Source organism: Megalops cyprinoides, chromosome 5 (genome assembly GCF_013368585.1).
Source record: "Megalops cyprinoides isolate fMegCyp1 chromosome 5, fMegCyp1.pri, whole genome shotgun sequence".
NCBI classification, from domain to species: domain Eukaryota; kingdom Metazoa; phylum Chordata; class Actinopteri; order Elopiformes; family Megalopidae; genus Megalops; species Megalops cyprinoides.
The window spans coordinates 24,773,820-24,786,108 of record NC_050587.1 but is presented as its reverse complement, the minus strand read 5'-3'; the positions used below and the strand labels follow the sequence as shown (position 1 = coordinate 24,786,108).

Here is a 12,289-nt window from a genome sequence, read left to right as displayed (position 1 = left end):
GAGGTACATCCACTACATCTCCCCTTCTGTAAGGGACAGACAAAATAGCCTAACAACATAAAATAAGAACATTTCTACACACAAACATGTCTTTTACTCATCTCTTCCCTCCTACAGATGAGATAAAAATACTCCAGACATTAAACCTTAACTCATTTCAAATGATTTTCCTTAATCTTGATAAATTATACTTTCCTTTTTCAAAGTTCATCCTTAACCTTGTGTGAAGAAGCTGGCCATTACTTCTCCAGTAAACAAGCCCCCAAAGAACAAAAGTTTAAAACCAGTAATTTATTGTAAAAACCAAACAAAGAAACCACCCTATTCAAACCAGAGGAAGGGACAAAACAAGTCTCCCCCTGCTCTCAAGCCACACCTGTATTTAATCAAGCCTCCATTAGCAAGGTTTGGCTCGTTATCCAATAGGCTGGCTCCCCAAAAAATTGCCAACATGTGAAACTAATTAACAAATAATTGATACACAATTGGCAATGAAGTAGCATTTAGGGAGAGGTGGTGAAGGTTCTCCTTCACACCGTGTTTTCTCCCACTTTTCATCCGTCACCCTGGTTTGTATAACCTCAAAGCAATCATTACTATCAAGTGTTGAAGTCATCCTGGAGGCCTTGCCTCCTTTGTTAGAAAGATTCTTATCTGAGGCTCTAAATCAGGGCCGCCCAATTTGGGGCCCATGGGCCACGTTTGGCTCGCACTCCCTTTGTTTTGGCCCGCCATGAGCTATGCGCTCCCGCCGTCATGTTCTTCCGGGTAAGATGACGTGCCCCTTAAAATTGATGTTCCACCAATGAGCAGAATGGGGCAGGGGCGTAGCGAGCGCTGATTGAATAGGAAATAAAATGCACTAAAGAAGCGTATCTTTGTGATAAACTACAGTTGGCCTTTTCGACAGGGTTGCCAGTCTGATTTCAAGTGACGTCACATAAAAAGCAGAAATTGTGTTACACGCTATCAAAACCGATTCCTGACAAAGTTCGCTTTGGAAAAAGCACTAAAACACTACTCTGCCAAGTGTTTACTTACAATAAACTGCTAACTGTAGAAAAAACCCAGGCTATTTCTGCGCAGGAACGAGTGTTGAAATTGATGGCTAAAATGCATGTTTTATTTTGTTAAGTTGACGCGATCTCAGTAAGGAAACCAAACTATTGCCATTTCAGTCACACAAGTCAGTGTGAAATCACTACCAATTAGGCAAAATAATTATGTCAAACCTGGCAGCCCGGGTTAGCGGATTCTGTTGTATTTCCGACCAATAATCTGTTGTTGGTGTTATTAGTTAGCCAACGTTACTATAAAACGAAATTACCAAATCGTTCCGAGTGACCCTGTGAATGGGAAGCTAATTTTCGTTAATAAGTTTTGATATTGTGGCTCATTAGCTACCATATGGGGGCATTTTGTTATGCTGTGTAACTTAAATGTTGCTCAATGTAAACTTAATATCCAATATTGATTTGTTATTCAGTGTTGTCACTATGATGTTTAACTTGATATTTTTGTCAATTTTTCAAGCTGAAGTCAAATTTCCACTCTTGATAACAAAGGTGAACAATACAGCTGTTTTCAACTTACTTTTCTAAAGCACCTTGAGTTGCATGCACTTTCTGTCAGAAAGGTGTCTTTCCTTTTAAATATGTTTTTGCTCCCAAAAAGAAGCATATGGATGTTTTATGTTTTTGACAATCATCTCTGCAAATTAATAAAATTACTGTTAAGCAGATTAAAGAGTAGTGTTTTATTATTTGAAATTTTATTTTAGATTTAGAATGTTAATTTTCTATAAAATATAATACATTTTAACGTAATGTAATTTCACATAACATCAACGTGTATTTTTGGCCCGTGGCCCTCCATCCAGATTAATTTTTGGCCCTTCATAGGAAAGAATTTCGGCACGTCTGCTCTAAATCCTCTTTCTGTATTCTGAGCAAAGGCACAGGCTGTCTCACAGCCTGTCAGAACATCCTGTGGAGCAGGGGCTTGCCTCAGGGAGGCCATGAAATTGGCTCTGTTACTCAACACTTCCTCTCTTCCTGCCCCCACAATGTAGGAGTGTGACGCATCAGCTTTCCTCAGCACTGGCTGGTGACATTGTGTTCATGATCCACAGTGGCTCCCCTCGCTTCAGCTCAGGCTTTTTCATGTCTGTGGTTAAAATAATTATGAGGCTACATTCAACATGTGGTGACAGTTTTTCATAAGTCAAGTAAGTACACACGTCTGTTCACAGCTCACATTACCCTCACCTTTAATTTGTTTAACTTGAGTATTTTCACGTTCCAGGGGAAAAAATAAGAATGCTGATGTGTAGGATATAGAATGACAATAAATACATGACAAACAAAATACACCCACACATATACAGTCAACCATTTTAAAAAAATAGGTGTCAAATTATTGGAACCCCTGTTTTTAGTACTTGGTGCTGTTATAAGGAGCAGGGTGAATCCAAATGCAGAGCTGACTCAGGACACAAAGGTTGATTCCAAGGAAACAAAGTTTTCTTTGGTGGAGGCTCGAAAAGCAAAAGCAGGCTTGATACAGGAGTATGCACACACAAAGCATGGCAACTCAAAACTGAGAAACAAGCAAGGGAAAAGGCAGGGCTTAATTAACAGAAAACACAGGTTCCACACAGGTGACAGGGAACAAACAGAGGAACAGGGAACAAACAGGAAATGAGGGTATCCAGTAGCTGTCCCAGGAAGCTGCAGCTGGGAAAAACCAGACAGGAAGTTATGAAGCCACCTGTTGGTCATACAGGGAGCCATCAGTCAAAATCCTGTCAGGCGCAGCTCACTCTGGCAAGGATAAAAGCAATGAGTCATTTCTTGTATTGTTTGGTAAGCTCAAAGCACACTTTGTAAGTGATCTTTGACAATTTCTTCATGCAAAAGCTTTCAAGATCCTTGATATCCTTAGGTTTCCTTTCATGGACTGCCCTTCTCAATTTAGACCATATGTTTTCTACAGGGTTTAGGTCTGGAGACTGCCCTGGCCATTGCAGAACCTTTATGCTGTGTTCACAGAACCGTTTCTATGTTGTTTTTAATGTGTGCCGTCATCGTCTTGTTAAAAGGTTCATCTGCGGCCCAGACTCGGCTTCTTGGCAGAGGCAGCCAGAGTTTTTGCTAAAATGTCCTGCCATTGATCCTTACAGGAGCCCCTGTACCACTGGCAGCAAAACAGCCCCAAAGCATCAATGACACTCTGCCATAGCTGACTGTGGGTATGAAGTGCTTGTCTATGGATACTTCCCCAGTACAGAACCAAAGCTGACAAAACCCAATGCTGACATGGCCAGGATGTCCAAATCTTCATCTCATCTGACCATAGCATCTGGTTCCAGTCATAATTCCAATGATGTTTGGCAAACTGTAAGCACTTAATTTTTTGGAAGCTCTCAGTAAAAGCTTTTTACATGGAAGGTATCTAAATAATCTGTGGGTATGAATGAGGTATCTGGTGGTTCACTGGAAAACCTTTAGACCCCAGGATGTGACTGAACGCTGTAATTCTGGAACTGCGATAATTGGGTTCATTTTTGCTTCAGTTACAATCTTCCTGAATGTATGTGGTAATAATATATGCTTTTACCCTCTGTCTGACAAATTGACAACTGCTCCAGATGTTTTAAACTCTTTTATCATTGCCCTGACAGTGCCTATTGGTATATTTAGTCATTTATGCAATTTTTTCTATCCATTACTTGAGTTCTGTAGGTTTAGAACCACTCATCTCTTCTGATTGGAAATTACCCAGTTTTTCCCATTATGATGGATGACAAAAGAATTTTATATGTGTATTGCCTCATCTTTAAACCTCAGTTAAACAGGATGTAATGGAAAACCACAATACAGTTCCCAATGACTAAGAACTTCAATACATAGAATTTTCTTGCGGAATTTAACTTTATCTAAATTTATTTAGGATAATCTTAAGGGGTACAAATAACTTTGAACCCTTTCTTTGGAAATAAATTTAGCAGTGTGGCATATTGTTAAGGAGAGGGCTTGTAACCAAAAGGTTGCTGGTTTGATTTGCTCCTAGGGCACTGCTGTTGTACCCTTGGGCAAGGTAATTAACCCACAATTGCCTCAGTAAATATCAAGCTGTATAAATGGATAACATTTAAAAACTGTAACCTATGTAAGTCGCTCTGATTAAGAGTGTCTGCTAAATGACAATAATGTATTGTTATTATTAGATTAACAGGTTATTTTGTTGGATTCCATTAATTTATTAATGAAGTTAACTATTTTCCACATATTAAAAAAATATGTCTCATTGATTTTTATTTTTTTTTACTGTCCTTCTTTCTGCATCTTTATCAAGAGTGCCAATAATTCTCGAGGTGACTGTGTAGCTCAAGAAATTATTGATTTGCTTTTATCAGAACAACGATTCGCATGCAAGACAAAGACTCTGCATGTAAGCTGTACGTGTCTGACATTTACAAGTGCTGTGGCAGGAAGGGTGTATTTTCAGGTCACAGCAAGTCTGCTGATTCATACTCATGAAGTCTTGGAGTATGGCCAGACCGCCCCCTTCCCTGTTTGTGTTCACTGTTTAACCCTCAACTTCCTCTGTGGGGCTCCAAGCCAAGGAAAACAGATTCCAACAAGAAAAAATGACTGTCAACATTTGTAAGTTGAATTAATTTATTCAATTAGAATTGATGTTCTACACAAAGTATAGCATCCTTCTTGATGTGGAAATCCGACATAGTTACACAGTAATACAATAGCATGTAAGCGCAATTTTAATGTAAAACAAGCGCTGGGTTCTTTTTTCAGATGGAGGTAAAGAAACCCACTTTACATCTATTAGTCATTGTATCCTAGAGAAACCCCTGACTGTCCACACCTCACAATACAAAGAAAGATATAAATGTTATTCAATAACAATAGTCTTATCTTGATAATGAAGAAGATAATAATTTGTCAACAGCACATAAGATGAAATGCAATTTACATTTTGTCTTATTTGCAAAGGGGACAAATGTGACAGGCTGGGTGTGGTTCAGTGTGATGGTATACAAGCCAATAAGAGACAAAAACTTATGATCATATGAACAGCAGTATGAGGTGAGGAAGGCACAACAGATCAACAACTAAAGAAAAACCCTTAGTAAACAATACAAGCTAAGATTTGTTCAATAGAACAGCTATCTATTTATTACCTGCTATATGCAGGTTAATAGTAGACATATATTATTTGCTTAGCAACAAGCTTATCTCAAAAATTCTCAAATATGTGGTTAAATCATGCAACAAATAGTGATAGGCAGACACAGTAATGTGGTCCTTAAAAAACATAACCAATAATAATAATAATAACAATAATAATAATAAAATAATAATCTCCACAACTACAAGAAAAACAATAATCATTACACAAAAAATAACTACTAATTAAGGCAAGGATACCATATCCTTGCCCACATTATCCAGACCATCTTGGTCTAAATAAGGTACGCCCCAAAGTATGTTTTCTTATCATCTGTGAAATCGACCAAGTGAGGGTAAGTGGAATTTACCATCAGTTTGTCGTCCTGCTCTAGCTCAAAGGTACCTGCACTGTAGATGGACTTATAGACCCACTGCTCACCACAGTGTACAGTGTCATAGGCTACCATCAGGTTTTCAACTGTCGGGTAGCTGTTTGAAAACTTAAAGACACTCGGGTTCAGGACCAATAATTGACTGCAGTTTAAGATTCCTGGCTTTCTATAGGTGAATTGCATGTAGACGTTGTAGACTCCTTTCTGTGGGACAATGAGGGCGCGTGTTTGCGTGTCATATGTGAATCCACGGACAGCCCCCTTCCCCATTTCATGTTGCCATGGGATGTATTGGTTCGGGTTTTTGTGATATTGACCTGTCGGGAAGAGAAACAAACCATGAGCTGACATTGCCTCAAAGGTGTTCTGTACTCTGAAGACTTTATTACCTGTGCTAGTCTTGATGACAGGCCTCCATGATATTAATTCACTGAGTTTTGTCTGCCTGTTCTTACATATGTATCTATCTGTTCACAATGATCACTATGCTTCATATTTGCAACAATCTAACCACTGTTAAGTCCCCCTGACTGGCCAGATGTGTTTTCACGCAAGGGCTCACCTCTACTTGATCAGTCATCTAATTTGCATTTGCTCTGACATTCAGCTGATATTGCGCCAAACCATTTGAAATCATTATTTGCCATCATGTCTGCATATGTTTGGTGGGCACTAAAAAGGAACGGGAAGCAACCAGGAACCTATCTTGGATGTCCACCACACCCAAGAAGGCATAATTTTTTATTAAAGGTAAGCTAGAGGTATCTTGTACAGCCACGCTTTTACAATGCCTTACAAACCAGCACACAGATATAAGCCTACTGTATCCTGCCTTGTGCTTTCGACACTAAGTCAAATTCAGAAACAACTGTCAATCGTACTGCAGATGATCTGGGCAGTTATAACCTATTGTCGTCATACAGCAGAATAATGCTTAGGGAAATCAGGTTGTACCCAGCTGGTTGCTTATGTGGTTATCCACAAAACACTTAAACTGAATTGTTTGGGAAAATAGCCTACTGCATAAATGCATAATGTGTTATATGTAAGCTGTATAAGTCACCATGGATGACAGTGTTTTCTGAGTTAATAAGTCAATGATAATACATGCAAGTACACACATAAGGGCATAAGGCTCCTCTGTGTAACACTAAGATAACACTAATAATGCCACCACAACATTAAAGAACATTTTGAACAACACAGCCAGAAAGTTAGGTGTGTTGGAGTAGTAGTCCATAAAGTGTGTGTTGCGTTTCATCAAAGGTCAATGCAGACACCTGCAACAATTTCCACAAGGACCTTGGCAGGGCTGAAATGTTTAGATCAGTTTGAACTCAATTAGGACTAAAACAGCCTCCCATGTTCTAACAGAGGTCCATAGGGGAGTGATCCTAGGTGCTAAGATAGTTGCAGTTGACATCACAGCAGCCCAACAGTCCAGGGGGTGATGTTCAGTAGCTGATGGAGGGTGAGTTTGAAGGTATATAGTCTTTCATGAGCTTTGAGCTTCACCCCCCCCCATATGCAAATCAACTTGGCAGTTGCAAACTTTTGTTTAGAAAGAAACTGTGAGAGACATACCTGTCAGGTGAGCAACCGGTGTCTCATTTTGTACATCAACTTGCCGCTGGAGAACACCTGTTTTTGGCAAGGGAACATTGTTAATATGAGCACAGACTTTTTGATGTTGTCTCTTTTAATACATCTAACTTCTGTCATGAGTTTACATCATATACACCCACTACACATGAATGTCACGTTCACAATGAGATAAAGAAGAGAAATGTGGAAAGACAATAAATACATGTGACTAATAGATGCTCAGTGCTTGAGATATGAGGTAATTCAACTACTGATGCTAGCAAGAGCAACGGTAATAGTACAAGTACTATGTCTACTTCAAGTAGAACGACAGATACTGGTAATAATGTAATAATAGTAATATTCTATAATGTAATAATGTACTCGTACATACCGTTTTCTGGAGCTGGAACCACGTGCTTTAAAAAAAGAAAGGAAAGAGATTAGTTAACTTATGCGTTTATAGTTCCTGATACCGTGTTGGTTGACCTAGGAAACTTGTAACTATAACTACTAATCATACCCCCTCGCAAAGCCAGCGTTCTGTTGCTTGCAAAATTAGCGAGCCGCTAATGTTGCAGGCGACTAGCGACATACACCCTTACTACTACAAGCTACTATAAACACAACTGCTGTTAACAATTTACCTTACAAGACGAAGAATGATCCTGACTTCTTTGAACAAAGAATAAAAGTGCTAGACTCGCCAAGAGTAAGAACCCCATGGCTATGCGTGCATGACATTCCTGTCGCTTAGTTTCCCTGCAATGCTTAAGAAGCAACAGGACAGTTTGGTTCTCTCCGTCATTAAGCTCCAGGGCCTCACAAGGAATCTCCACGCTGCCTTTGCAATTGCGTCCCATGTTAGAAATCGCTGTGTGACTCCAATAGCTGACTAGAATGATAGTAACGAGCAGATTAAGTGAAATGAATAAAAACCAACGTCTCGTACGTTTGTTCTCTTACCTTCATTGATACAAGCAATTTATATCCTTGTTCGCCCACGTTCTATATTTAGAACCGCCCCTGAACATGTAACGATGTCTACCTCCTGGTGCCTTTCCCTGGATAGACACTTGTGAACCGGAAAGTCCCGCTATTCCATATCGCCTATTTGTTTTCATTTCACTGAACAGTCATCCTGAGTTTGTCAGTGAATTTGTGGGTGTGGCGACTGCTGACAAAGGAGAAGTTTGCTACGCCAAGGGGAAAATGAACAATCCTCCGCTTTCTCAGTGTGTAATAACGCGCACCCACTGATGGTCGTAAGTGAGTTTGTGGAGTTCAATGACATTTATGAATGAGTTTGTAGTAGGCTAAAATATGAAAGAATATAACGAATTAAAACATATAAGTATCGTAACCAAGTATCATTCACTGTCGCATGTAGCCTGCCCTGGCACATTATAAGTTATGAACTAATTTCTTTTTTTCCTCCGGGCATCCATTACCAGAAACAACATGGATTAACGGTTGTTTGTGGTATCAGGGTATAGTCAGGGGGGTCTATCTGGTATTAAATAGAATGGCACTTTTACTGAAATATGTACACTTTGAAGATAACATTATCCTTACATGCTAAAAAACCATAATATGCCCATGTTTCTAAAAAGAACAGGGGAAAAGTTTGTGTCACTCATTTGGGATGGCGTGTCTTTAGTGTGTGTGCGACAGTGTGGTCAAATTTGTTGGTTGTAAGTTGGGGTCTTTGAATGGCAATGCTTTATGCAACTATGCACTGACTTATTATTTTTAAATGTGAGTAATCTGAACTTTTCATGCACATCAAACAAGCCACACCTGTCTAATTATCCTGTGGTTAAATCCGGATGAGTAACTGCAAGGCAAGAGTCTTATCTTAGCTGCTTGGCTTGGCTCAGGGCTGGTTTTTACTGCTTTTTTGTACTGTTTTTAAGTGTGCTTTCTAATGTTCATTTTTGTTCATTGGTCAGCGTCATCACTGTAAAGTTTCTATTAAAATGATATGCAAATTAACTTGTGTAATACAAGCCAAGGAAATGTACAGTGGTGTGAAAAAGTATTTTCCCCTTCCTGATATTCTCTTTTATTGTCTATTTGGAGCACTGAATGGTTTCAGATTTTCAAACAAAATGTAATATTGTACAAAGGGAACCCGAATAAACACAAAACACAGTATTTTAATGTTTATTTTGTTCCTTGAGTGAAAATAGTTAACATATACCCATATTACCCCTGAGAAAAAGTAAATGCCCTCTTGAACCTAATATCTGGTTAGACCACCCAATAGCGGCAATAACTGCAACTAAACACTTCCTATAATTTGATATGAGCCTTGCACATCTCTGTGGAGTAATCTTGGCAGACAGCCTAGTAACTGATCAATGTAGTAGTGGTCTGCAACATAAAATAGACCCAATGTACTATAACAGAAAAGTAGTTCCTATAAACGTAACGGTTTGCTTCTGTGTTTTGGATCATTGTTTTGCTGCATCGCCCAATTGCGCTTTAGCTTCAGCTCACACACAGATGGTTTGGCATTCTCCTTAAGAATTGTCTGGTACAGAATTCATGCTTCCATCAATGATAGCAAGTCATCCAGGTCCCAAGGCAGCAAAACATCCCCATACCATCACACTGTCACCACCATGTTTCACTGTAGATATGATGTTCTTACAGTGAAATGCTGTATTCGTTTTACACCATTCCAAATTTGCACCCTCCAGAAAGTTCTACTTTTGACTCATCTATCCATAGAATATTATCCCAAAATTCTTGGGGATGATCCAGGTGCTTTTTAGCAAATGTGAGACATGCTTTGATGTTTTTCTTGGGCAGCAGTGGTTTCCATGAAGCCCATTTTTGCAGTTGCTTTCTTATTTTTGAGTCATGAACACTGACCTTAACTGATCTTTAGTTCTTTAGAAGTTTTTCTGGGATCTTTTGAGACTTTCTGGATGAGGTGCCGATGTGCCCTTGGGGAAATTTTGGCAGATTGGCTACTCCTGGGAATATTCACCACTACTCCAACTCTTCTCCATTTGGAGATAATGGCTCACACTGTGGTTCGGTGAAGTATAAGAACCTTAGAAATGGTTTTGCAACCTTTTAAAGACTGAAACATCTCAACAGCTTTTTTTCTCAGCTGTTCTGGAATTTCCCTTGATTGTGGCATTGTGTGCGCCTGTAAAAGCTTTGTGGTGACTACTTCTCTCTGATGGTAAGTGTCAATATATATTCCATTTAAACTCAACAAGGCTGGTTGCAAGCCTGGCTGTGTTCAACACATCCCTCATCATACTTCTCCCATCCCAGGGTGCCCCACTCACTGGTGCTTCTCCCATCTCTGAGGTCCCTCACACTGTGCTTCACCCATCTCTGGGGTCCCTCACACACCGGGGTCAACCAAACCTGGGGGTCCCTTGTACAGCTCACACACTGGGCACACCCCCGATGGCCTCTCAGATAGCCATCCCACTGACACCATTTGTAGCGAAGGGCAAGAGCAGTCACCCCACCCAGCCTCGAACCTGGGTCTACAAGGCTGGCTCTTTGGCGTTGCAGTCAAAGCTGCTGTTTGGTACCCCCAGGTTCGGTTGACCCTGGACCCGGACCCCGGACCCCAGCGATGGGTGAAGCACTAGTGAGTGGGGCACCCTGGGATGGGAGAAATACGGTGGGGCATGCACGAGGGATGCCTTGTGTGAAGTGAAGCGCATGGACGCGCTTCCCGAAGGGGAAGGCAGTGTGACAGAGTGCTGTCACTATAGTTGAATATGAGCTCTGACTACCATACCAAGGAGCCTGGCTCTTTGGTGTCACGGTCAAAGTCACATGTTTGGTATCCCATAGACCTGGGTTTGAGGCTGGGTGGGGTGACTGCTCTCGCCCTTTGCTACACTAATTATCAACAAAAATTTAGTTGATTTCTTTGTTTCAAAACTAAGGGGGCAATTACTTTTTTCACAAGGGTATTATGGGTATTTGGTGACTTTTCTATTAAATGAAAATAATAATTTAAAAACTATGTTTTGTGTTTTTTAGGTTTCCCTTGTCTAATATTAAATTTTATTTGATGGTATTTTAGATGAAAAATTCAGTGAGAGAAACACTCCATTATGTCTCCATTATGCAAAAAATGATGATTTAATGAATGATTTAAGTCGTGAAATGATATCCAATAAAATAGTAATAATTACACCACTACCACACCAGGGGGTGGCCATTAATACTTTCGATGTGATACAATGGTCTCATCATTTGCACGCAGTCAGAGATGAATGCATCCGTAGTTAACCAATTCTCACTCAATTAAGGATGGAGCCAGACATATGTGATGCACCTGTACAACTTAAATCAATCGTGTGGCAATACTTAGGATTTCCAGTGCGACACAATGATAAGGTAGTGGAGAAAGATAAAACTGTTTGTAAGATCTGCAAACTTGTTTTGCCTAATACATCGAGTATGGCTAAGCACATCACATGACATCACAGGAATGCTGTAAAGGAGAAACCATTACCTGGGAAAGGTCAGGTTACTCTCCAAAAAGCATTTGCAACATCTCTTCCCCTCTCTAGTCAGAGAGCAAATGAGATAACGGAATGCATCGGCCTAAACATTGCCCAAGATCTTCGGCCATTCTCTGTGGTTGAAAAACGAGGATTCCAAAGACTCCTGAACACACTAGAACCCAGGTATACGATTCCCTGTCATGCACACTTTTGTCGGACTATTGTAAAAAACATGTACAAAGATGTTAAAGAGCGAGTTAAGATGAGTTTGAAAAGGGCAGAGAGTGTAGCCCTGACAACGGATGGTTGGACATCTTGTGCCACACAGAGCTATTACTGCTCATGCCATCAATGAGAACTGGGAGATGGAGAACTATGTGCTTCAAACCTGCCAGCTCTTTGAGTCACACACTGGCACAAATATAGGCACGGTGTTGAAGGCTGCTGTGGTCGAATGGGAGCTGGAGAAACCTAATTGTAGCATTGTTGTGACGTTGTTGTGTTGCTGTTGTGACGGACAATGCACAGAATATGGATGTTGCTGTGAAGGAGGGTGGACTTGCGCCACATGCACGTGAAGTGCTTTGCGCATTCATTGAACCTGGCAACTAAGTGGGGCCTCCAAGCA

General features: G+C 40.3%; 1 protein-coding gene across 2 annotated transcripts; it reads right to left on the bottom strand.

Moving 5' to 3' along the window:
• Positions 1 to 5,423: 5,423 nt before the first annotated feature.
• LOC118778539 (tumor necrosis factor ligand superfamily member 15-like) lies at positions 5,424 to 8,271 on the bottom strand. Of its 2 annotated transcripts, none has more exons than XM_036530115.1 (4): positions 8,135 to 8,271; positions 7,563 to 7,587; positions 7,169 to 7,225; positions 5,424 to 5,901 (listed from the first exon to the last, which is right to left on the bottom strand). In XM_036530115.1, the coding sequence occupies exons 1-4, from the start codon at positions 8,138 to 8,140 to the stop codon at positions 5,486 to 5,488; spliced, it is 504 nt and encodes a 167-aa protein (XP_036386008.1). In that variant the 5' UTR covers positions 8,141 to 8,271; the 3' UTR covers positions 5,424 to 5,485. The 2 variants fall into 2 exon arrangements, with proteins under 2 accessions (XP_036386008.1, XP_036386007.1); XM_036530114.1 differs by lacking the exon at positions 8,135 to 8,271 and adding an exon at positions 7,816 to 8,106.
• Positions 8,272 to 12,289: the final 4,018 nt, after the last annotated feature.